This window comes from Schistocerca nitens, chromosome 5, assembly GCF_023898315.1.
Source record: "Schistocerca nitens isolate TAMUIC-IGC-003100 chromosome 5, iqSchNite1.1, whole genome shotgun sequence".
NCBI lineage: Eukaryota > Metazoa > Arthropoda > Insecta > Orthoptera > Acrididae > Schistocerca > Schistocerca nitens.
The window spans coordinates 734,674,666-734,700,791 of NC_064618.1; the positions used below are offsets into that span (position 1 = coordinate 734,674,666).

Here is a 26,126-nt window from a genome sequence, read left to right on the forward strand (position 1 = left end):
TGGGAAAGAGCGGCAAGCAAAAACAGAGCACCATGGAACTGTATGACGAGAGCGTGCTCACACAGAGCGGGTGTAACAGGACGCACTTAAAACGGAAACTCCACATTGCATCCTCCTCAGATTTAATGGTTAGATGGCCCAGTGGATAGCCCGTCAAAAACTGACGAAGGTCAAGGATGAAAACAGAAGCAAAATAGAAACAGTGAACGTCCAAGCACAAGATGTGGAACATCGTGCGAGCTGGAAGATCCACGGCGTCGTGGTTATGTGGTCACGGTGTTGGACTACAGAGCGGGAGATCCGTGTTCACATCTCCTTCGTGACACCTCTTTTTTTTCACAAAATTGGGAACTGTCTGTTCGGTCATTGACGTGTCTGTTCTCTTGCTATAGTCTTGGCGATTGTCATACTGCACACATGTTGTAGAATATGACTCATGTGGTAAGAATATACAGTAGTCTCGATAGTTCGAGTTTCCAATAATCTGTGCCTCTTTTTTAAAGAAAAGTTGCAACGATCTATTTTCTTTTTTTTTACTGAAATGATAAATAATGAAAACATCATTGCAAAAGATAGTTAGGGAGATAGGGAGAGTACAGCTCAGTGCCAAAGCAGACAACAATGCAATCAACACTGACGATTAGCTCGCTGCCCTGTTGTACGAACATGTGGTCAGTATGGCACGAAATACCCACACTACTGCCGGCTGCTACCGATCAAAACTGGGGAGTTCATACGCTGCTGTAGTTCCCAGTACCTGTACTGTACAGTGTTGTGTGTCGTTTTGTTTGTTGACTGTGTATTCCGTTGTACACCTTACAAAGATGAGTGCTGTAACAAAAAAGAGGAAATTTGTGCCTTTGCATCTAAAATTAGTCTTCACAGAAATGCTCACACGAATCTCTCAGTAGAAGTAGTATAAAGAATTCAGACTTCGAAAAAACAAGTGAGGGATTGTTCATGCGGTTTACCCAACAGAGACAGACGGGTGCTCCGATTTCTGGCCCAATCTTGCAAGAAAAAGCTTTGTTTTTTCCAGAAACCAGCTGCAGGGAGATGACAATTTCGCCGCTAGTGCGGACTGGCTCGACAAGTGGAAGAAGAGGTATGGAGTGCGTCAACTAGACATATGTGGAGAAAAACTCTCTGGTGACGCTCAGGCCGTTTCAAAATTTATCGTCGGCTTTAAAAAAATCATAACTGACGAACATTTGTCTAATGAACAAATAACTGTGGCGAAACTGGGCTAAATTTTAAAATGTTACCAGCGAGACAACTTGCTTCTTGTGAAGAAAAAAAGTGCTCCTGGGCACAAAAAAAGCAAAGAGCGGTTCACAGTTATGACAACTTCAAATGCAACTGGAAACCACAAACTAAAACTAGTTGTGATTGGGAAGTCTGCCAAGCCAAGAGCATTCAAGAATGTATCCATCTCAGCTCTTCCGGTTGTCTACACACATCAGAATAATGCCTGGATGAATCAGGAAATCTTCAAGAACTTGTTTTTTAACTAATTTGTACCTGACTGCAAGCATTTTTTAAAAGAAAGGGGACTGCCATGCAAAGCAATTTTGCTCATGGATAATGCGTCCTCACATCCAAGTGCAGGAGAACTGCAGTGCGACAGTATCCGCGCCTTGTTTTTCCCACCAAACGTTACCCGTCTCATTCAGCCCATGGATCAGGTCGTTCTGAAATGTCTTAAAACAAAAACAAAACAGTATCGACGGCGATTGCTACAGTCAATCCTGCATTCCGAAAACAACGCAAGCATTGTAGGAGCTCTGAAGAAAGTGACTTTGAAGGACGTCGTGTACTGGATTAGCGAATCTTGGAGCGAAATAAAGTCAGACACAATTTCAAAGTCATGAAGGAAAATTCTACAGGAAAGTATGCCAGACACAGAAGCTGAAGATTTAGCAGATGAGGACGATCAACCATTGTGTAATTTAATCAGAAGATTGCCAGGGTGTGAAGAGGCAGAAGAGGTGGAAGTAGGCGATTGGTTAAATTCGGACGAACAGTTGGAAGTGACAGACTCTTCTATAATTGACATGGTTAACATTCCATAGCAGTGTGAGAGTGACGAGGCAGGGGCTGCACCGATGATGAGTCACACCGATGGCTATACTGCTCTCGAGGCCGCCATATGCTACGTGGAACAAGAGCCTGAGGCAACACCAACTGACCTACTGCTCCTGAGGCGGTGGCGTGACATTGCCGCGAGGAAACGTTGCAGCTTCGCCAAACATAAGACACTTCACTATTACTTGTCTAAATAGATAATTATTGTTATTCTGCCAATGCAAATGCATGTGTAAATACTTTTATTTTAATAAAGTTCATATTTTGACCAGTATTACTTACAATATCATAATTCTTTTTCCCATTGTAGGGAAGCAGCCTACTCACGCTGTAGTAAATTCACATCAGTCTTTCCATTGTGTGCCAGCCAGTCTGCTGTAACTAGCTCTGACGTCATAAATGTTGCGCAATACTTTAAAAATCAAGCAAATAACCTAAAACTTTTCTGGCATGTCAGAAGTAATACTAAATTAATATGTGTTGAATGTCAGTTCGATAACTTAAGCTATTTCCGAAATTTGGACGTTTTTCTGTAAAAATCATTGGCACAACAGAAAAGAGCTAGAGACTTCAAAATTTATATTTAGATTCATCTTTCATAATGATTTAATAAAAACAGTACTTTGGATTTCACAAATAAAGATTTTAGTGGAAATTCATGATTTTCTGGTTTTCGTCTCAAAACTGAAGGAAGCATGATAGATTAAGTAGGTTAATAAATAAGGCTAGGATGTTTAGATTTAAATAGGTTGGAGGTCCGCTATGACTGTGAAGATGTGAAAAGTTTCTTTTGAATACCTATAAAATTATAGCGATAGCGGATCTCAAAAGGGACAGTTCAGAGCTCATCTGCTGCGTGCAGTGTAATTAAATTAATTCTCTCGCCTAAAATATTTAACTTAGCCACGTCAAAATTTTATTATCAATACTTACCTGCGTGCTGAATGCACATTTAAATTAAGAGCTTCATCGGCCATCAGCAAAAGAAGCTATAATTTATTATGTAACTTGAAGTGGTGCGTTACTAGCCCAGCGGCTAGTCGGGAGAGCCGATTTGATCAGGCGTTCCCTTTGCCGTCCGCACCGCGGCTTTATATATAAGAACGCTGCGCGAGGAAGCAAGGCCCCAGTTCTCTCCAGACGCTGAATAACACGCCATCTGTGTCGGCAGTCGCGTCGCATCGGTATCACTGCTACAAACAGCCTCCGGTGCCGTATTAAGTTACTAGAGATACGCGGAACCATGAAATCATTTCAAGTGAGTGTTAATTCTGGGATGATTTTCATTATCTAGCTTCAGTTTGCGTATTGTCGTATTCTCACGTGCCGTCGCGGGACAGACATTCTACCAATTATTTAGCGTGGCGTTTGATGAAATACTCTCATCAAATTATGGCGAGCATTCTTTTTAACATTTAATTCGGACATTTATAGTTGCATCAGCGCATTAGACTCTGAACTGCTCTGTTAGTTAGGTTGTAGGGATGCTTGTGTGTTTTTTGTATTTGTGACTGAGAATATACTCAACTATTTTGGAAAATCGTTTTGATTAGAAATCCCGGACAATCCCCTAATTCCTCAGAGCTATAAGCTGCAGCTATAATATTATTCTCAGATGAAGTGGGCACTAGGAACTCTAATTACAGGCTTCACGTTTTGTTAAATCGCTTTCTGGGGGCTAAAAAGTAAATAGAGAGCCAGTGTTGAGAAAGGCGAAAGACAGCATTAACAACATGCTAAAAGCCAGAAACTGAATCAACAAACCAACATTTATACAGCAGAATTATTTACCACAAAGTCGCCGCCCCACACCATTTAAATTTCGATAGTCCGAGTTTTCGATAGTTCGAGGTGGTTCCGGTCCAGTTCACCTCGAACTATCGAGACTCTACTGTATTACCGTCGCAAGTAAAAGTAATGAAAACTAAGAGCAGGCGAGATGCCGCATAGGCCTTTCACAGAAACGAAAACGACAAATAAACGGATGTAAACTATGTTACAATAAAAGAATTAGAGTCAACTTCCAAAACGGAACGCTAGCGTTATAACAGGTGGTACTTGGGTGGAACAAGTAGCAGGTATGTACGTCTGGACGCTCATCGCCTTGCAAAACGGGATCCCAGTGCCGAATACTAGTGAAAACACACAAGATCTCGGAATCAACTTTTATCATAGGACCTTCCCCTTCACCTCGCTGTTGCAAAAAGAACGTTAGACCACGACACTGTCACAAAGCTGAAACAGTGAACAGACACGTCAATGGCCGGACGGACAGCTCATAATTTTGTGAAAAAGAAGTTGGGATGCGAGGGAGATTCGTGACAACATGATCGCGACGCTTTCACCAGCTACTAACATCTGATCAATGGCGTTGCCGCATATCGCATCTGGGCGACAAGATGGTCTGTGTACTGACAGATGTAATCGTTCTGGCTGGTGGGCGTCGTGATTGGCTGTCCCGGTGTTTGTCTGTTGGGAGTTGTGGTTATTCGCGGTCGCAGTCGGCTTGTGTGCTCTTCCGCATGATAACATAATCAGTCTCGCTGGCTGTGTGTCCAGCCACTCCGTATCTCTCTGCTTGTCCCACCCTGTAGCAACGTTTGTGTCCCGCAGCCCGAGTGTTAACATGCTCCACTGACGCCAGCGTAATCGCTGCGACGTGAAGCCACCAGAGCGTGACGCGGCTTCTGCCGTCGCCCTTCAACACGGAATGGACTCCATCGGTATGTGCACTGTTTTCCTGTCTCATTTTAGCTTTTTGTGAGGACCTCCGTGTATGGCTTAGATGATACTGCACACACTGTTCAACCATCCTATCGGGATTTGGCTCCCACGAACAACTTCAGGCGAGCGACAGGGTCGTAAATCTCCCACAAAGCCATTCTTACGTCGTCTGTCACAGGAGCTTCATTAGCCTCTCTGTAACGTCCTGCGAGCACTAAACGAACTCGTTGCGAAACGCGCCCTTCTTCGTTACGTCTTCTCTATCTTGTTTCTAATGCTATCTATTCCTATTTTACAACGAATCTGTGTAGCATCTCCGTCTCTTCTCTCGTTTCACATTAGGTCACTCCGGAATGATACTCAAATATTTCGCAGTTGTTACGGTTTCCAGTGACTGATCACCGAATGGACTGTTACACTTGTGTGAAAAATGGTACATTTACTTATGCTCAGTTGCCAGTCCCTGCATCAAGCATTGATCTTCCGCCCGTCTCCCCTGATTTTCCTCAAAGTTTAAGAAGTTGCGACTGTTCCATTTAAATCATGATCTACGAACAGCTTCTTATGTTATCCACCAGATTATTTATATATGCCATGAACAGTAATTACAATGGGACGCATCTCTGGGCTACGCCCTAACTTAAATCTTAGGATTTCACCTCGATTAAAAACAACGTGTTAAATTCTGTAGTGAAGAGCGGAGACAACGTAATTTTCTCCAAGAAGTGTTCTGACCGTCACACAGGCCTACATACGTGGCACACGGAAAGAGGGGCTATTTACATGCCGGATTTCATCTTAAAGTATTGTATCCAGTAAGTAGCATTTTATGATAGGTAAAAAAGTTTATTCTGAGATTCTTCTGTGTTATACTGACAGCGGCTCCAACGGAAAAAGGCGTAGAATACCCTTTTTTCTAAGGTGAAGTTGTCTCCCACTTCTCACACCTCTGAATAGCTTATATGGCCACTTATGGTGAGGCCTGCGGTTTAACTTGGACTGCGAACCAGGGTGCAAATTTTTATTTCCCACATACAAACTCCTTTGCCTGGGGTAAAAAGACTTATTCGCATAGGCGTAATTAATGATAATATGGGCCATGCACGTATGATTCGGCAACAGGAGCCTCCTGAAGAACATGTCTTCCTTAAACCTAATGTTTCCGCAGTAGTTAAGATTACGAACTGCCAGTATGCCGTCTGCTGCGATGGTAGTGCAGATGATTAACAAATGTAAGATCATGGTTTAAGGGTTTTTCGGTGCTTTTCATTTATAGATTTTCTACTAACTGCATCATTAATTTCACTAATTATTAAAAGGGTCTCAGTTATAAATCTTGAAGTGTTAACAACGATTCTATACAACTGTCTGTAGTTATGTGAAAATGTGGCCCAAACTGGATTCGATGTGGCAGGTGTCGAAATTGTAAGCAGTAATACATAACATAAACAATGTCCATAATGTTTCCGCAGCAGTTGGTGATGCCAGAAATATTGCCTGCAGAAATGCTGCGCACTTTCAACTAAATCATCCCACTCAAAACCCGAGAAAGATACAACCAACCAAATCCTGCTCTTGACGATGTGTGAAATTCTCACTAGATACTATTGTTAAACATCCCTGTAGTGCTTCTAAATAGGGCTGTTGATAAAATATCGATATTTGTTCCAAAATGTATCTATATATGTAGACGATATTTTTTCACCCGTTATATCGATACCAAAATGGCAATGCCGCGTGCCGATATTTTTATTATATATTTTTTCACAATTTTCGGTACATATCTGAAGTTATTTTTAAATTGTAACAGAACATAATTTTACCTTTACTGTGTGTGTGTGCTTTCTACTTTTTGAGCTTTCAACACGTCTAATCTTTCTTTTTGTCTGTGTGAAGCAAACATGTGTCGCACAAAATATGTCCGATTACATTGGGTGGATGTACTGCCGGATTTAATCATCGAAGGTCCATGATACTTCGGCGTAAAATAGTTCCGCCATCATCAGGTGGTACTGATGGAATTCCAACAGTACCACCTGATCAGAGCGGAACGATTGTTCGCCGAAATATCGTGGACCTTCGACAATTGCATCCGGCAGTACACCCGAGAACCTTGGAAGCAACATATAAGCCGGGTAAGCTTCAGATCGCATACATGCCTGTAGTGATTCTCAATACATACAGATCGTCGACGATGTATTTTGTCAATAAATACGCTAGTCACCTTAGGTGCAGATAAGATTATTTCACTGCTTATATTTTCCGTCGTAACTGCGTTTATATCCAAATTTATTGATGATTAGTTTCGAACTCAAAGTATGATTTCAAACCGTCACCTATCATCAAAAAGAAATTCATTAAAGTGAAAACACAAAACAAAACCACGAAAACATCTTGTTAGCACACTGTGTGCAAAATAATGATTGCTGTGGTAATTGCTGATGTACCTGAGCATTAATCATGTGAATCATGTGAACAGTCGCGATGTAATTTAATATGGCCGTTATCAACAGTGTATGTATCGCTTTACTTGCTACTCCGCACTCAGCCTTCTACCTACAGGCTATGGCTACTGTAGGTGAATCGCAAGGCGTATTTTCACCGAGTATCCATGTGCACTATCGTCACAGTACAGCGATATCGTGTCTCCGCTAAGGTTTGACAAAATGAAATGTATTAAAGTGAACTGTTCTGAAGCATTCTTCTAAATTTCACCGTGTTGACTCACTTGAATAAGACGTAGCTAGATTTGTAATAACCACAATGAACCTCAATATTATTTTGTGTAAATATAATGCTTAGAAGTGAAAATATAAAACTGTTTGTTAATGGTTTTTATTTGACATTTTGGTTTTAACGATCTACTTCGACCGTAGGTGAACCCTGAGTTCGAAACTACTTGCCAATAAACACAACTAGGACAGAAAATACAAATTGTGAAGTCGCTACTACTTAGCAATCCTTACATCAACGTCATGTTGGAAGACCATAAATAGATAATCATTTTATTGCCTGCCTTCTCTAGCTACACTTCTCCAGTCAGAGGCTGAGTTTCACGCTACACTTTACATTTTCTAGAAGCAGCTACTAGGGGCGCACCTGTAATCTCCCAAAGACAGCAATAGCCATTTGCGCCTGTTTGCGGGGTGTTATACGTAAGCTGATTTGTGCGCTGTCTGACGAAAACAGTGACTGTTAACACAATCTTAAAAGCAAGACATGGACAGGAGGGATCATATCTTTTACTTCTGTAAAAGACACGCGACTTTATTGCACCACGTATTTCTTGTTACCCCAAACCACAAAAAAATTCTAGTATAGAGTTGGGTATTGAAGAAAGGCGGGTTAAAAATAGGGAAAGAAACAATCTACTGGGTTACCTGGATAAAGGATTTTTATGCAGTGGTGTTAAGCAGACAGTTAAGTTGTATGCCTTAGATGTCAAAGAGCATTTGTTGATAATGTCTCATCTCTACCTAGCAATGTTTTGTGGGGTTGGTGAGGGAATCGTGCTTAGCGATTGACTGTCTGATATCACAAAAACGAAGAAAAATATTCGTCCTTTGCGCTATTGAACTGCGTTACGTGACGTTTCTTTCATCTCTCTTAGAAAGTTAAGATTAAAATCAATTTATTGAGCGACTAACTCGTTAAAGTGTTACTTCTGGTTGTGTATTACAGGTACCTGCAACACCACAGAAATTTGCCGCTTGTGATAATAGGAAGATTGTGACCATTTCCTGTACGTCTTCCTTGTCCTGCAGCTGCAGGCGTTGTCTTAAAAGGAAAGTTTCTCGTCTCGAACAGGAATTCGGTGTTCCAGTTGTACTTCGAAGCTTTAGGTACCACTGTGATTAGAATGGTAAAAGCATTCGATTGTGTTACTCTTAGTTTGCACACTATTGGATTTTGAAAACGTGTATAAGGCTCCTCAAGAAATGCATGAAACAATAAACAGAATCACAATAGGCACTTTACCGAAATCATGTGGAAAAGATCCATAATCACATTTTTTGGGCTGCAAAATCAAGTGCCACTTGAATCACATTCTTGATTTTAGCAACATGAGTGGGAGAATAGTGCCCAGCCACTTTCCAGGAATATTGAAGCATAGCTGATACATTGGCGCAGACAGTTGATTATGAATAATACAATGAACTTTCATTATGAACATTCTATTTCCTAAGCTAGTGTCGAGGTCACTGCAGTGAGTCCTTAGAGTGTCTGTTATCCTTCTTGCACATATTTTATGTTGCCGGAAGAAATGTAGCTCCATAGGCTGTACGTATTTTTTTGCGGAAATACCATACATTGTCTTTACCCGCAAATGAATCCGTTAGTGTTGTTGACCTTCGGAGCTCTGCAGGAATCACAAAGTAGTATATACGTCTTGTTATTTGCGACACCGCCGTTAACAACATTCACGAAAAAGCGTTTTAATTAGTCTTTTGACGTTTTCTCAAATGTATGTTTGCTGGAAGATTGTTGAATTTTTCTGCTTTACTTCTTCGACAAAACGGAGCCCAGATTGGCGAGTATTTTGGCCTTTCTGTACATTTCCGGCTTTCATAAAAGCAGTGATCTGTCTACAGCACGTTTTGTATTCTTTCTTGAAACGTGCTATGAAAGCCACAGAACATTTAGACTTTGTATGCCCAGTTTCTCTTGCTTTTTGCGTTGTCCAGAATTTCAGCTGCCATCAATGGACACATTTTTCTTCATTCGTTGCTGTGTCACATGGGGATAGAATGTGTTGTTTTATCTCCAGTTCTTTGACGGCTTGTTTCCTCCACATAATCAGACATTACTTTGATGTTCAATGTGCTTTTTTTTAGAAGGATGTCTCTTCAATAACGAGCTGTAGGTCGCCACTTTACTTAGAGGTGTATGATAATAGCTATAAATACGATGAAGACGTCCTTCCGAAAATTTTCCTAAAATACTAACAGTACTGGTTTCCTTTTCTGATGAGGGTTCATAGTCATTAAAATTGTTAGCTTCTCCTTGAGGAGTACTGTTTCCGCCACTCCGACTAGCACTACAATTTTGACACTATTATCGCGTTATCGTCTAAAATGCCGTTTTCTTCATCCACTATCCTATCCGATGTAACTTCAGTTGAACAGTCAAAATTCATATTTCTGAATTATCAGATCCATAGAAACATTGCGGAAGTTTTATCATTCTGTCCTACACCGTCTTCCATTAGATGACGCCTTAAAACGTTCCAAACATAAATGGTTTCGTTCAATTTTGCTGTATATGTATGACAACACACACACAATGACCACAGTCTCTGATTGCTGAGGCCAGACCATAAAAATTCCTGTTCGAGCTGAGAGACTTCCCTTGGTAGTGAACGTGTGTTCTCTCTGTTTCCTACATCATTCCTTTTCAACTCTTATTCGGTCACGCTTACCATTCGAACAGTTAGGTAGTATCGTCATGGTCACGCCTAGAACTTAAAGTTGACCATTTCGAAAGTTTGTTTTACCCAAGTTTCGTACATTTCCCGTTTAATTTCCGTTGATGGGATGTTCCAAGCATACAGAAAAATGGTTTTACCCAGTACGGTCGCTTTAGTTCTGCTCGTTTCTTAAAACCTTGATCTCGTGGTCGTGCGGTAGCGTTCTCGCTTCCCACGCCCGGGTTCCCGGGTTCGATTCCCGGCGGGGTCAGGGATTTTCTCTGCCTCGTGATGGCTGGGTGTTGTGTGCTGTCCTTAGGTTAGTTAGTTTTAAGTAGTTCTAAGTTCTAGGGGACTTATGACCACAGCAGTTGAGTCCCATAGTGCTCAGAGCCATTTGAACCATTTGAACCTTAAAACCTTGACAGCACTCACATATAACTCATCACTAAATGTAAAGGAAGTATACTGTTAGTCAAACTTAAGAATCCCGCCGGCCGGAGTGGCCAAGCGGTTCTAGGCGTTACAGTCTGGAACCGCGCGACCGCTACGGTCGCAGGTTCGAATCCTGCCTCGGGCATGGATGTGTGTGATGTCCTCAGGTTAGTTAGGTTTAAGTAGTTCTACGTTCTAGGGGACTGATGACCTTAGAAGTTAAGTCCCATGGTGCTCAGAGCCATTTTTAAAGAATCCCATAATGCAGGGCCGCATCTGGCTAGAAATGACGGGATTCACGGACGTAATTACTGGACGGTCTAACGCGGTTTACCGTCGAACTTGGGTGAGACGAGCTTCCTTAGTGCAGTTGTAATCTGCGATTTAATGGCAGAGGCCACCCTATGAAATATTTCGCAACAAAAAACTTGCATTGGCGCTCTTATCATTCGGGCAACTACGGAGGAAGAATGCGAATCTTTTTGTGGTTGTTGGAATACTGACAGCATTTCTTGTCCATTTCGTACCCTGCCGAGGTGAGACAGCCGTAACAAACTAGACTCCCATTCAGGTTAACGGCTGTTCTAATTTTCAACCGGTATTTGGGTTTTTATTATTTCCCTAAATCACTTAACGGGACTGCTGCGATGGTTCCTTCGGAAGGCCAGAGCCAGTTTGCTTCCCCAGCTGTCTCCGATCAGAGCTTGTGTTAAGTCTCTGATGGCCTGTCGTCGACTGGACGACAAACCCTAATTACAACTGTCGCAGTTTGAATAATAAATAAATGTTCTGACAATGATGTTTCCAAGTTGGTACGTCAGACGACTACCAGGTTTCCACGCACCGCTCCACTGCTACCCCGTCCAGGGCGGTGTACTCTCAGCTCCCTGACACAAAAAACTCAGCTCCACCACCCACCGTAGTGGCCATCTATCCCCACCGTTACAAAATAAATTACTTTTTACAGTGTTTATTTGACTGGAATTACTTAATTTTCACAACAGTTTATTGTTTTGACCACTCATTAATCATTGCACGCGAAAAGATTCTGCAAGTGTAAAAAAAAAGGCCAAACGCTAGATAATAATACGACGTGACTCAACTTGTAAAAGATGTTTCAGTTTCATGTTTCAGTATGTTGCTTCGTGTAATATCCTCTGAATATCACCGATCTTTGGTTGAAACAAAGAAATGTGAAACTGAAGTGATAGCGTCAGTCAAGTAAATTCATATAAATATGTATTGGATATTAACTTCAGTCAGTCCTTTAAGAGAAATTGTAATGAATGAAATTCACGTACCCCATATTGCCAGGAACACAGTATCAAAAGTCTCTACTCTATGTTAATTAAGAGAGGTCAAAGATTAAAAACAGGAAACTCCTGCTGTGCCGCAAAGAAACAATTCTCAATACCGCACAACTTCTCAGGAAGTTACTTCGTGAATTATCGCTATTACAGAAAACCAGGTCAGTTCCCTACAGTAGTTCCTGACAGGTTTGACAGATTTTTAAGTTCGTAATGGTAAAAAATATTTATTTCATATTATTACAATTTAACAAATTTTCGTTTTTTCTTGACTTTGACCGTGAATCCTTGCTTCTTACCAAATTTCACGATTCTAGGTCAACGGGAAGTTCTCTTTGGTTTTTGAAGAGTGAGTTTGCTTGTATCGAAACAAGTGACAGAAATCGCCGTATATTTGACTGCACTGAAGTAGAAGCTTAAATTTTTTTACGGACATTAGTGACGTGAATCTGAACTGAACACGACTACCCAATCCTGAGAAAAAGGGTTCTTAACAGTCCGACAGCAGACAGACAGACGTAGACGGACAACAAAGTGATCCTATAAGAGTTCCCTTTCACCGATTGAGGGACCCCCCCCCCCCCCAAAAAAAAAAAAAACTGATATCGCCATCTGGCCATCTGTTGGTTCTTTGGTGCACTACGCCGTGATGATTACACATCCGAGTTACTAAGATTAGCAGATGATTTTAGATAAAACTTTAAATTACTATGTTTTTCCATGATCCGATTTTGATTGTATTAAACCTATACGTTCCCCTAAGCTACGCTCAAGTTACTCGTGAAAAGCCATGAAAGATAGTTTAATAGTTTTGGAGACTAGTCTGCACAGATACAGACACGGTCGTTTTACAGTTTTATTATTAATATAGATACAGATAATGCTTTGAGTACATTCTTCGGATCTTCATCGGTGCAAGCAGCTGTTTTCTACAGTCCCTCACCTTTTAAGTACTTTTCAGTAGTAAACGTCCAGTCACTGTAGTTGGTCATATCAGCCAACTTTTCAAAATTAAATAGTGATTGTCCACCCAAAGTTATCTTGAACGCATTTAACTACTTCGGCATACAGATTTTGATTTTTTTCTGTACAAAAACATGATAAGAACGCAAGCGCAGTATGGTAACTCACGAGAAAATACGACAGTTAATGCCACGCGGATATTAGAGATCTCGACTTACAGTTTCTGAACAAACGATCCTTTATAGATGAAGAACGTCCGCACATCTCTTCCTGAGCTCATAGCCTATTGAATAAGGACTCCGACCAATCCTTTCAGCGATGATGAAATTGACTTAATTGTTAGTAATGAATGAAATTCAAACAGAGCGTATTATCAGTAGCACATACTTTCAATCATATCTATCATATGATAATTGAAAGACAGATACAAGAAGAAAAACAACTATCTACTGTTATACACGGTGTCATCAAATAATACAATTGTTAAACAAAATTTTAGTTGTTACTGTTGGTATACTTGTTAACAGTAACTGAGTATAAACCGCACAAACTTATTATGATAAGTGTCGTGCAGTGAAAGATCACAGCTATATCTGACATTTGGTATTGTTACTTCTTAATTTGACTGGCACAGCAGATAATCGTATGCATTGCTAACGATGGTGACAGCTACTTGGGTATCCCGCAATGTTCTCTTCGTGAAATTGTGGAGGAAATGGCTTGCAGTGACTGGCTCACCCGTGTTTCTTGTAGTGGTCAGCCCGTGATACTTCCCTGTGTCTTTCTTTTAGCTCCTTTGTCGCTTTACTTGTGTTTTAATCTCATGTAAAGCTACTTTTACTCTTTCTACGTTCGTGTGAGGTGGGAGCGAGTGCATGGGAATGTAAAAATTTTAGAGATTTTATCCAAATTCGCTTGTTTTAAATTGGGTAAAGGCGCTGATAACCCTGTCGTTGAGTGCCCATAAAGCTCCAAACACTCAACACACACGAAATCGGCTTGCCATATTGTCTTCCTCCTCTTTTCGGATAACAAGTCAAATGTGTAGCTGTGCCATCTGGATGACCGTGATGATATTGGGATGACTTCAAGAAACTTCAGTATTACATGCAAAGAACATACAACTGCACTGAAGAGTGAATATACTCACTCCTCATGTATACGATATCCAATAAAAGAAAATTGCCATAACATGGCAGTCTTATGCCATAACAAGAAAAAAGAAGGAAATGCCCACTATCCAGCAAGAATATTTCATACAGAAGGCCATAAATAAAGTAAAAAAACAAAAGAGCAATAAAAGATCAATAATATTCAAATTAATTCACAGTTTATCATAAAAAATATAAGAAGTAAAAATAGAAAAATTCCCATGATCCCACAGTCAGCCCTAAAGTATTTGAGCAGGAACATGTGCAGTTTGCTACAGTATAGGGTGCGTGCAGTGAAATGTTTCAATGTAACCTGTTAATTGGAAGAAACTTAAAACCTGTACTATATGCCTTTAGTACAAGGGGCAGCCGAATTAAAACTAATCGCCATAACTGTTGATACGAGGTTTATTAGAAAAGACTTTTTCTTTTTGCGAACACCTGATGTATTTGAATGTAGACCACTTGCATGAGCCGATCTTGAACCTTCGTGCGTGTATTTTGTCCCCCATGGTCGATAGCGTCAGTTGCTGCCAAGCAGCAGTTGGGTGAGGTATTGTGTAGTGCTCGCGTCGGTTTTTCATTGCAAGGGAAATGACGGAATGACCGGAGCAGCGCTACTGCATCAAATTTTGCCAGGAACTGGGCGACAGCCAAGCGGAGACCATTCAGAAGGTTCAGATGGCTTCCCGTGGCGATGTTCCGTGCATCACACGAATTAAGGAGTGGCAGTACTAGTAAAGACTACTCCACATCGGTAGAGATGGAACCACACACTGGTCGGCCATCAACATGCCGAAATGACCAGGTCATTGCCAAAGTGAATGGTGTGGTGATGCGGGAACGCCGTGTGACTATCAGAGACATTACAAGAGAGGTGGGCATAAGCACTTTCCGGCAGATTCCATAGTAACCGAAGATTTGGCCATGAAGTGAGTGTCAGCAAAATTTGTTCCAAAGCTGCTGATGGTGGAACAGACTCCATTTCGTGTTGAAGTCTCACAGGACATGCTGGACTCCACAAACTGTGATCCCGACTTCGTGAACACCATAATCGCTGGTGACAAGTCCTGGTTGTATGGGTAAGACCCGAAAACCAAGTCTTCGTCACAGTGGAAGCATTCCTCTTCCCCAAGACCAAAGGAGGCCTGCCAAGTGCGCAGCAACGTCAAAGTGGTGCCGACTGATTTGACTCCGACGGTGTGGTACACCACAAATACCACAAGTACGTACCACAACGTCAATCAGTCACCAAAGATACTACAGCGATGTCCTCCGTCGCCTAGATAGTGGTGTGCGGCGCAAGAGACTGGACTTGCTGTCGACAGGAAATTAGGCGCCTCCATCACGACAGTAGTCCAGCACATTCCTCGCACTTTATTTAGATTTTTTTGACAAAAAACCATATTCCTCTGCTTCAACAGGCTCCTTACACTCCTGACATGGCCATTGCGACTTCCGGCTGCTCCCCAAACTCAAGATCCCAATGAAGGGAACGCGATTTCAGACAAGAAAGGACATTATGGCAGCAACGACAGCTGAGATAAACTCCATTCCGAAAGAGGCTTTTCCTACGTGCTTCCAACAATGGCGGCACCGCTAGGAGAAGTTGTGGAGTCCCAAGGAAACTATTATGAGGGTGATAGGTTTCCAACACTCCAGACTACCCCGGTTTTTTTCCCGGCCAAACGTGGGATACTTTTCTAATCGACCTCGTACATTTATCTAACTGAGAGAAAAGGCGGTCAATAGCCGCGTGAGAACATTTTTGTGGTCGCCTAGGGAATAATGATTGTACCCATCCGTTCACCGCTTCATACATAGCAAATCTATGGCTACGAATGTCTTTCTTCACGGCTCCAAAAGTATGAAAATTACATGGAAAGAGATCGAAATTCTATGAAGCAGGTGTAGAGGCTTCCCATCGAAACTTCTGGAGGTTAGTCGAAACAACCTTGACAACTTGAGGGCGGACATTGTCGTGCCTGAGAATGAGTGTGTTCGTCAACATTATGAGCATAATCTGTTAGCACCACACCACGAGCGTCTGAGATGGCCTGCCACTTCGGTCTTCTTCATTCGGCATGAATCGTTGCGGCGTTGTTCCGAACGCAGTTTTGATTTGGGTCCTTTCGTGCCATGTCAGGTGCTCCAACCCAGTGTGTATCAAGCCCTAGGAGATACCGAAAAATTCGGCTATCCGTCGTAGTTTTGTGGATGTCATATGTTGAAATCATCTTGCAGATTGTTACCGACATCGACACGGATGCTAACAATTAATTTGGCATTGGTTTCGGGAAATTATCGAATGAAAGTAAGACGTATTACAGAAGACACTGGAACTTATATTTTTTTGGGTATTAAGATGGGCAGCTGCTGAATATTTACTGACAAATGCTTTACAATTGTTCAGACTTGGAATTATGAATTCGAGAAAATTAGTTTTAAGTATACTAGGTAATTAATGGTCATAACTGCAACATCAACACTTTTTCTTTAAAATCAAGCAATGTACGGATCTAGTTACCAAGGAAAATTAGAAATATTGTATTGTAACAATATGAAAAACTTATTGAATGTGGAAATGCAATGAAAAGATCTACGTGTCATAGTTCAGTACTCAGCCAAGATAGTAAAAGTTTATTCTGCTTTTGCAAAACTGTAAGTGGTCATTATTTATCACGTACTTCATCATTTTAATCAAATCTTTCTTCTCTTCTTCAGATGTGGTTTGTAACATCCAGGGCAGAAAGTTGTATATTCTTTAAGTCCTGTAGTCGTACATCTTTTCTCAAAACAGGATACCTTCCCAGGACTCCTAATCTTAATTACACGAGCCTTATATTTGTCAAACAATAGCCACCGTACTTAGCGTATGTTTGGATTTCCTGTGTTTATATTACAATGTGCTGCATTCTTGAAATCTAAGAAATCAGACGCCTTAATGCTACTGACGATAAATGGCTTTATTTTATCTTGATTGCTATATCATTTCCTGTAAAATTTCCGAAACAATACAGTTAATAACTCAAGAGTAAACATTCCGTCCAGTTATGATGCAGGTTAGCGATCAGTAATGTCTCGTCTCCTGTGCTGGACGAGCTTTTGCAGGAATACATTTATTACTAGAAATTATGTATTCATTCCCTACATTTTTCAACTTTTTCCTCGTTGATGCCTTTAATTCGTAGTTTCTTTCCACTGTTACAATCCTCTGCTGCCACTGCAATTTTATGCGTCACTGAGGAGAAAGCTCGAGGAACATAGCCTTTCAAAAGTTGATAGCAGTGGCTGTTAAAGCACAGAAAATCTGTTGATTACATTTGGTACTACATTTTCATTCGTGACAGTCTGAGCCTTTTTTGGGTGTTATTGGGCTTGGTATGTAGATCCCATTTCACATAAACTTAATTCCTTGTTATGGCGCATCGTCTTATTTCAATTCTTCAATTTATGTTGTGGGAAACCTGTGACTAACACTGAAAATTAGTGAACCGGATTCAGCAATTTTCCTTCTATTGACCTTTTACGTGATTATCTTCTCTTACAAAATATGGAAAGAACTTTAAACCGGTTAGTATCTACCGGAATTGGGTAAGAAGGGCGTCCCTGTTCATAATACATTTCACTGTCCACAACAAAGTGTAGAGCAGGGTATTTGAGGTCTTGTTAATTCCAGAGCCTGGGATGTTTTCAACCAGATATCAGGCGAGCCGGTTGTGGGGCAGAATATTTGATGAGGGACTACCAGTGTCGCGGTCTAAGGCGCTGCAGTCCTGGATTGTGCGGCTGGTCCCGGCGGCGGTTCGAGTCCTCGCTCGGGCATGGGTGTGTGTGTTTGTCCTTAGGATAATTTAGGTTAAGTAGTGTGTAAGCTTAGGGACTGATGACCTTAGCAGTTAAGTCACATAAGATTTCACACACATTTGAACATTTTTTGAACTACCAGTGTCGGCATTTGTCTTAAAATGAAGATAACGTCCCGAAATCCGTGGTTGGATCTAAGGTTCTAAACTATTTTTAATTCCTTTCTGGGGCAATATGTCCCAAACAAATATAAGGATACCTTGTGTGTGTCGGTGTATCTGTGTCTATCTGCGGTTAACAGTAAATTCGATCAGTTCCTCGATATAATGCAGTTTAGATAAAGCCTACGAAGAATGCCTTTGAGAAGGGTAAACACACATGTCGGACATTGATGCAGAAGAATGAAGTCGACGACCACGTTGTACAAGAACTTTGGTTCGTAGTTCAGTGTCGGCGCCACATGAACGACTTGGACGCATGTTAATGACAGAATAATTGAGCACGAAAGTTTTAACTACAACGTTTCCAGAACAAAAAATATAAATAGCAAATGAGTGGGGAAAAGTTTCTCGAACAGCCACGGATGAGCATATGTTACGTGCATTTGTACTGAGTTTGTGTCTTGCTCACGTGAGCATCTTTACAAACAGGAGGGTAGACAAGAGTTATCAGTGAACAACATAGCTAAGTACTTCTCTGCTTGTAATAATCTCTATAATAGTGTTTGGAAACGTAAAACCAATCAAACGCAAGTTAAAAATAACGCGCGAGAGACACACGAGTAAGTGCTTAGTCATTGTTGTTACGCTTTCGTAAATTCAAAGGTCTGCATTGTGTTAAAGTTGTGTATTCAGACCCAAACTTATCTATTTTCTTGAGAAGACACATTTACTTGGTGATTACTGACTGGCTAAGAACAACATACGCAAGTCGCTGGAGTGACGCAACATCACGCACGTGGATGTGTAAAGCTCATTCCTTGTATATAATCAGCTGATCCTATGTTCGCCACGTGATGGCACGTACCTTGCATGTTACTTATAAAACAATAACATGAGTTTTAAGGAAGCCTATCTTCATGGCATCTCATCACACTGATTATGATTCTTGCAATTAAATTAAGAGGGGTGTCCAGAAAGTAAGTTCCAATTGGTCGTGAAATACAAACCGCAATGACAATAAGAAATGTTATCTTTGCAACAATTAGCTACACCTTCCAACTGCTTCTCTACATAGATGCCTCTCCGACTTAGCTATTTGTTTAGCGCTATACAAATTTCCATTACCCTCGGCGTAGAAGGCAGCCGCCTGTGCCTTTCGCTAATTCTCTACGCTATTCTGCACCTCGTTGTCTGTGCCAAAAATTTTCATAGCCAGCGGTTCGTGTGAGCAGATTTGAAGATCAGAGGGAGCCACGTCCGTTCTGTATCACTTTCCGTCGAAAACGTTGCAGCAACGTCTTCGTTGTCCCTGCAGTGTGCGGCTCAGAATTGTCACGAAGGAGGAAATCTGTGACAGTTACTTTGCGTGGGATTGCATGAAATCAGGCGAAATCTCTCGGTGGGCATCCATACTTGATGGGGACCTCTATTTTCTAGGAATTTTTGCGTGCTCACTGTGCGCTCAGAACTGAAAAATGAAACGTGACACGATCGACGGACAAACTATAGCTACTGCCCAACATCTCTGTGCAAAATTCATCGGATTTTCACTGTAGTTTCCGTTTCGCGAGAGAGTGTAACTTACCCACTTTCTCGGATATTCGACGTGCTTGTATTGTCATTTGGGTGAAGGCAGATTTTGTCAGTTAAATTAACCGTATTCAACTATCGTCTGTCAGAGTTAACTTATCTCTCGATGCTCTAGACCAATTGTCAATATTGCATCGAGTTTTGTGGTTGTTTATTTTTTCTTTTGGACTTGTCCCCGTGTTTACACATTTCAATGATTTTTTCTGTATATAGCCATGGATAGTAGTTCGTAACTGTAGATAAAATTTTGCTTTCAGAAGACATCAGTTAATGGTTTCTGGGCTGTAGAACATGTTCTGTTACAGCTGGTTTTACTTCTTTCCGTTGTAAGATGTTCTGAGAGCTGGAAAGCATGTAGGCCTAATATTACTGTTAATTTCACGGTCGTCACCAGCCCAAGCCCTTCCTAAAGTTTAAGAAAAGCTCAACTGGAAAATTTTGAATATCAAGATTTTTTTTAAAAAAAAAAAAAGACTAAATGAACTACGCAGTTTAGCAAGAACAATTATTTAGGAATGCATAGGTTAGCCACTTCGCTGCCGTTAAGGAGAATTTCAAAACCAATTAATTTTTTAATGAATCAGGGCGTCAAATATTAATTAAAAATATAAGAGCAAGGTACTAAATTAAAGTGCGATAAATAACATACAGGAGGCACAAAGTTAGCATTTGTGAGGCAATTTTTATTCACCGAACAACATTATATTGAGGGATGAAATCATCTGACTAAAAGTACATGGTGGCTGATCAACAAATTACTGTGTCCTGCGTGAGATCTCGTAAGACGACCTCATATGGAATGAACAAAAAAGGAACAGGGAAAGCATACACTCTTTCATTCACACTGATTTCATACAACAGAAAAATAAAATCACACACGTACGAAGATTGAATTACACTCAAGTTCGCACTAGATATAGGTTCGCTAGAGTAATCTCATCATATCTGTGGCGGACCCTGCACACCACGTGGTTCCAAAGCAAGGTACGATCAACGTAACTATCGAACATAATGATTAGCTAATACTGGAAACTCGTAGCACAAACTGACTGAAAACATGAGGCTTCAGTTAAGCTGAAGAACTTAAGTATTTCAACGAAATTTCACTTAGTATGAATGTAGAGTCGCACTTTGCCTATCTCCGCCCTACCTTAGGAACTACATCCGAAATTACCAAGGACCAAATGAAAAGTGACCGCTCTCCACCGAGCTTCTCGCGATTACCGGTGCAACGCAAGCTACCAGGCAGGTTTGCATCCTCCACCAACCTGACAGACAAACCAACCTTGGACCAAAAGGGATAAACCTCTCTGCCCGGGTACCGGGATCCGAAGTTGGTCATCCTGTGTTCCCCTCCTAAAGAGAAGCACATATCTCCTGTCCTCAGCAGACGACAACCAATTCTGCTCCCACCACAAAATAAATCCAGAAGGATACGAAAAGGCATTCATTTATCTAAATTCACTCACACACAAGGTAAACTGAGGGAGGAACATGTGGATAATGAAACATAAAATGGAACATAATCTTAAAATATTAATGCAATGCTACAAAATCCTCCTGGGAAGGTTAACAAGCACAACCGCAATTATGCGGTGAACCACGTGAGCCGTAATTGAACAAAATGAAGGAACAGTCTTGCGAAACGACTCTACGGAATCCACAGTTATACACTCCTGGAAATGGAAAAAAGAACAAATTGACACCGGTGTGTCAGACCCACCATACTTGCTCCGGACACTGCGAGAGGGCTGTACAAGCAATGATCACACGCACGGCACAGCGGACACACCAGGAACCGCGGTGTCGGCCGTCGAATGGCGCTAGCTGCGCAGCATTTGTGCACCGCCGCCGTCAGTGTCAGCCAGTTTGCCGTGGCATACGGAGCTCCATCGCAGTCTTTAACACTGGTAGCATGCCGCGACAGCGTGGACGTGAACCGTATGTGCAGTTGACGGACTTTGAGCGAGGGCGTATAGTGGGCATGCGGGAGGCCGGGTGGACGTACCGCCGAATTGCTCAACACGTGGAGCGTGAGGTCTCCACAGTACATCGATGTTGTCGCCAGTGGTCGGCGGAAGGTGCACGTGCCCGTCGACCTGGGACCGGACCGCAGCGACGCACGGATGCACGCCAAGACCGTAGGATCCTACGCAGTGCCGTAGGGGACCGCACCGCCACTTCCCAGCAAATTAGGGACACTGTTGCTCCTGGGTTATCGGCGAGGACCATTCGCAACCGTCTCCATGAAGCTGGGCTACGGTCCCGCACACCGTTAGGCCGTCTTCCGCTCACGCCCCAACATCGTGCAGCCCGCCTCCAGTGGTGTCGCGACAGGCGTGAATGGAGGGACGAATGGAGACGTGTCGTCTTCAGCGATGAGAGTCGCTTCTGCCTTGGTGCCAATGATGGTCGTATGCGTGTTTGGCGCCGTGCAGGTGAGCGCCACAATCAGGACTGCATACGACCGAGGCACACAGGGCCAACACCCGGCATCATGGTGTGGGGAGCGATCTCCTACACTGGCCGTACACCACTGGTGATCGTCGAGGGGACACTGAATAGTGCACGGTACATCCAAACCGTCATCGAACCCATCGTTCTACCATTCCTAGACGGGCAAGGGAACTTGCTGTTCCAACAGGACAATGCACGTCCGCATGTATCCCGTGCCACCCAACGTGCTCTAGAAGGTGTAAGTCAACTACCCTGGCCAGCAAGATCTCCGGATCTGTCCCCCATTGAGCATGTTTGGGACTGGATGAAGCGTCGTCTCACGCGGTCTGCACGTCCAGCACGAACGCTGGTCCAACTGAGGCGCCAGGTGGAAATGGCATGGCAAGCCGTTCCACAGGACTACATCCAGCATCTCTACGATCGTCTCCATGGGAGAATAGCAGCCTGCATTGCTGCGAAAGGTGGATATACACTGTACTAGTGCCGACATTGTGCATGCTCTGTTGCCTGTGTCTATGTGCCTGTGGTTCTGTCAGTGTGATCATGTAATGTATCTGACCCCAGGATTGTGTCAATAAAGTTTCCCCTTCCTGGGACAATGAATTCACGGTGTTCTTATTTCAATTTCCAGGAGTGTATTTTATACACCCCAAATGACGGCGGGAGGGCATTTATCCTAAATGGGTTCTCATTACTGCGAGAGGTTTGATAGAAAGTACCTTGCACAGTTTGGACTATTCAAACAACTCATGGGGCTGGAATGCAAAGAGGAACAATCACACACACCCATACCAAATTATATTTTCCACTGCAAACAGTATCCACAAAGATCACTGCTTACTTGGCAGAGCATATGATCTCACTCGTAGACGGCTGAGAGATCGCGAAAAATACATTAAACAGAAAATTCAAAAAATAGATAAAATTTGTTCACATACGGAGGTATTCTTTCGATGTAGAAAGTGGGGAACAGTTAATTAATTATGAGTTTATGTGAAAGAAAAAATCGTCTATTTCACCGCAAAAGAAAACTTCAGTTCAAACATCCAGATCTATACTGAAAAGGTGCAAGTCTGATTACATATCTGAAAGTAGAAGGCTTAGTCCCTACTATTAACCCACATGAGAATGTCACTGAATAATGACCCAGACTTGCAAGTCTCCATAAACCGCTAAAAATAAGAAATTTAATAATACGTTAAACTAAAATATTTCCCTGAAATTTGCTTTATACGTTTTCAGTGACTTAGCTTTCTTAATCGTTCAAAAAGGACAGGGATCTTTCGTACTAGCACTACACGCGGTAGGAATTCGATCTGCACACACAATACTTTCCACAAACATAGCAGTTATTCACGCATACACAGAAAATACATTAGAAATGATTGCCATAATTTAAAACGGACGTGTAAAAACTGAAACAAAATTATTAAAAATTATTAAACACAATCGTGGCTTAGTTACAAAACATTCAGAAAAATTGTAGCCAAATCATGGCAACTTATCCCCCCCCCAACACACACACACACACACACACACACATACACACACACACACACACACACACACACACACACACACACGTCCTTACCTACTATTGCCGACATAGTGCCGGACAACCGGACGTTGACCAGAGGTGGCAGAAAGCGTGGTTGGCAGGAAACTAAGAGTATCTAGGTCAGAATCCCAAGTTGGCTAAACTAGACTACAGACTCCCGTCACCAGTACTGGTGCCAAGGTGAAAGGCATTGCTTCCTATGCTGTCCTTGATGGTCTTTATGTTTTTGCAAGTGGTATTTCGAATTTTTTCCTTATAAAGGATGATAAATTCAGGTATGGTACTGGATGGCTTACCGTGGCTGTTGTTTGTTTTGGAGTTATTTAGAGTATTCGTGGCCTTAGAAGTTTAACAACAGTAACTTAATTACTTACCATACAATCTATATACATAAATTAATTGTCGGACGGGGTGGGCAGCAATCTGCGGTTGTTTGCTGATGATGCTGTGTTGTACGGTAAGGTGTCGAAGTTGATTAACTGTAGAAAGATACAAGATGGCTTAGACAAAATTTCTAGTTGGTTTGATGAACGGCAGCTCCCTATAAATGTGTGGAAAACGCAAGTTAATGAGGATGAGTAGGAAATACAAACCCATATTGTTCAGATACAGATTTGACACAGTCACGTGATTTAAGTATCGGGGCGTAGCGTTGCAAAGTGACCGAAATGGAACGAGCCTGTGAGGATTGTTCTAGGAAAGACGAATGGTCGACTTCGGTTTATTGGGAGAATTCTAGGAAAGTGTGGTTCATCTGTAAGGGAGACAGCGTTATAGGATGCTAGTGCGACCTATTCTTGAGTAATGCTCGAGTGGTTGGGACCCGTATCAGGTCGCATTATAGGAAGCTATCGAAGCAATTTAGAGGTGGGCTGTTAGATTTATTACTGGTAGACTCGAACAACACGTAAATTTTACGGAGATGGTTCGGGAACTCATATGCGTATCTTTGAAGGGATGGCGACATCCTTTTTGAGGAACACTATTGATAAAATTGAGAGAACCGTCATTTGATGCCGGCTGCCGAACGATTCGACTACCGTCAACATACACTGCGCGTAAGTACTACGAAGATAAAATACGGGAAATTAGGGCTCATACGGAGGCATATAGACAGTCTTATTTCCCTCTCTCTATTTGCGAGTGGAACAGGAAAGGAAATGACGTAGTGATACAGGGTACCCTTCGCCATGCACCGTACAGTGGCTTGGGTATCTATGTAGATGTAGATACACATTCAGGTCAAACCCAGCCACACATTCTGGGTTTAATCACAGAATTATAAACAGGAGAGATACGGGTACACAAAATATAGATGCAATAGTTGTGAAGGAACTATTCATTTCCTTCATTGAGGCTTGCCACCACCGCATACGTTAGTGGCAACGAAACATAGAAATAACTTCGACACTTAACTATAGGAATCGTATCTGACGGATTCGTTTCAGTCCTTTACAGATCTGTAACTTGAAAAAAAAAATGGCTCTGAGCACTATGGGACTCAACTGCTGAGGTCATTAGTCCCCTAGAACTTAGAACTAGTTAAACCTAACTAACCTAAGGACATCACAAACATCCATGCCCGAGGCAGGATTCGAACCTGCGACCGTGGCGGTCTTGCGGTTCCAGACTGCAGCGCCTTTAACCGCACGGCCACTTCGGCCGGCCTGTAACTTGACATATTTTCTTTACTGGTGTATAAGAAGATCTGCATGAGATAATTGGTATCTGGCAGATCATTAATTTCAACTCTTCCCCACAAATTGTTTTGCTACTGTGATTTAACGAGATCTTACTCACTGGATATTGCATTTTTGTGTTTTGTGAAGTGCATATTTTTGTATTTCTCGACATTTAACGTAAGTAGCAAACATTTTGTGCCCCACTGAAATATTATCGAGATATGAAATAAACCAATGGAAGGCTGGCACTGTCGCTGAGCAAAGCGTTGTGACTGCCAGTTCTTGATTAGTAAAGGGTGTAGCAAAACATTCCCCCTAATTTAAAGCTCAAATAAAAAAATAGATGGATCAAAAGAAAGAACAGTATTAACATGAATCATTTCTTTGGAGTAGGAAGCTTTATTTATATATGTTGCCACAGTCAAACTATAAAGAAAGTGGAACCAGGTAAAAAAAAAAAAAGACCAAAGAGCGTTCGAACTCCACAACACATTAATGCCGTAAGGCGTTCATTTCAGCAGTCTCCGAAGAGAGATGCTCGAAAAAGCGCTAGAGCTCTTCAGTTACCTGATGGAAGTGTACGTCGAATTTTGCAACAGCACTCGTGATTTAACCCGTATAGGATGATCGTTTTTCAACAACTGTTTGCAAGTGATCAGCACCATCATGTGAGGTCGTGTACAAACATCCTTGAAATGGTGCCTGAAGTTGCTGTGGCTCTTTGCAGTGACGTAGCAGATTTTGACTTACCGCGCTCTCCATGTGCCACACAAGCAAGTCCGGGGGTTGTAGTTTCAAA

The 26,126-nt window shown here is 41.9% G+C and overlaps 1 protein-coding gene across 2 annotated transcripts in view; it reads left to right on the forward strand.

Annotated features, from left to right (window-relative positions):
• LOC126260063 (b(0,+)-type amino acid transporter 1-like) overlaps positions 1 to 26,126 on the forward strand; it is a 548,204-nt gene that overhangs the window by 340,324 nt on the left and 181,754 nt on the right. Inside the window, exon 1 of one of the 2 annotated variants that reach the window (XM_049957258.1) lies at positions 4,660 to 4,808. The exons of the other annotated variant lie outside the window; for it this stretch is intronic. Within the exon in view, the coding sequence (XP_049813215.1) occupies positions 4,796 to 4,808 (13 nt within the window). The 5' untranslated portion in view covers positions 4,660 to 4,795. Of the gene's footprint in view, positions 1 to 4,659; positions 4,809 to 26,126 lie in introns of those variants that run through there. 2 annotated transcript variants of the gene reach the window in all.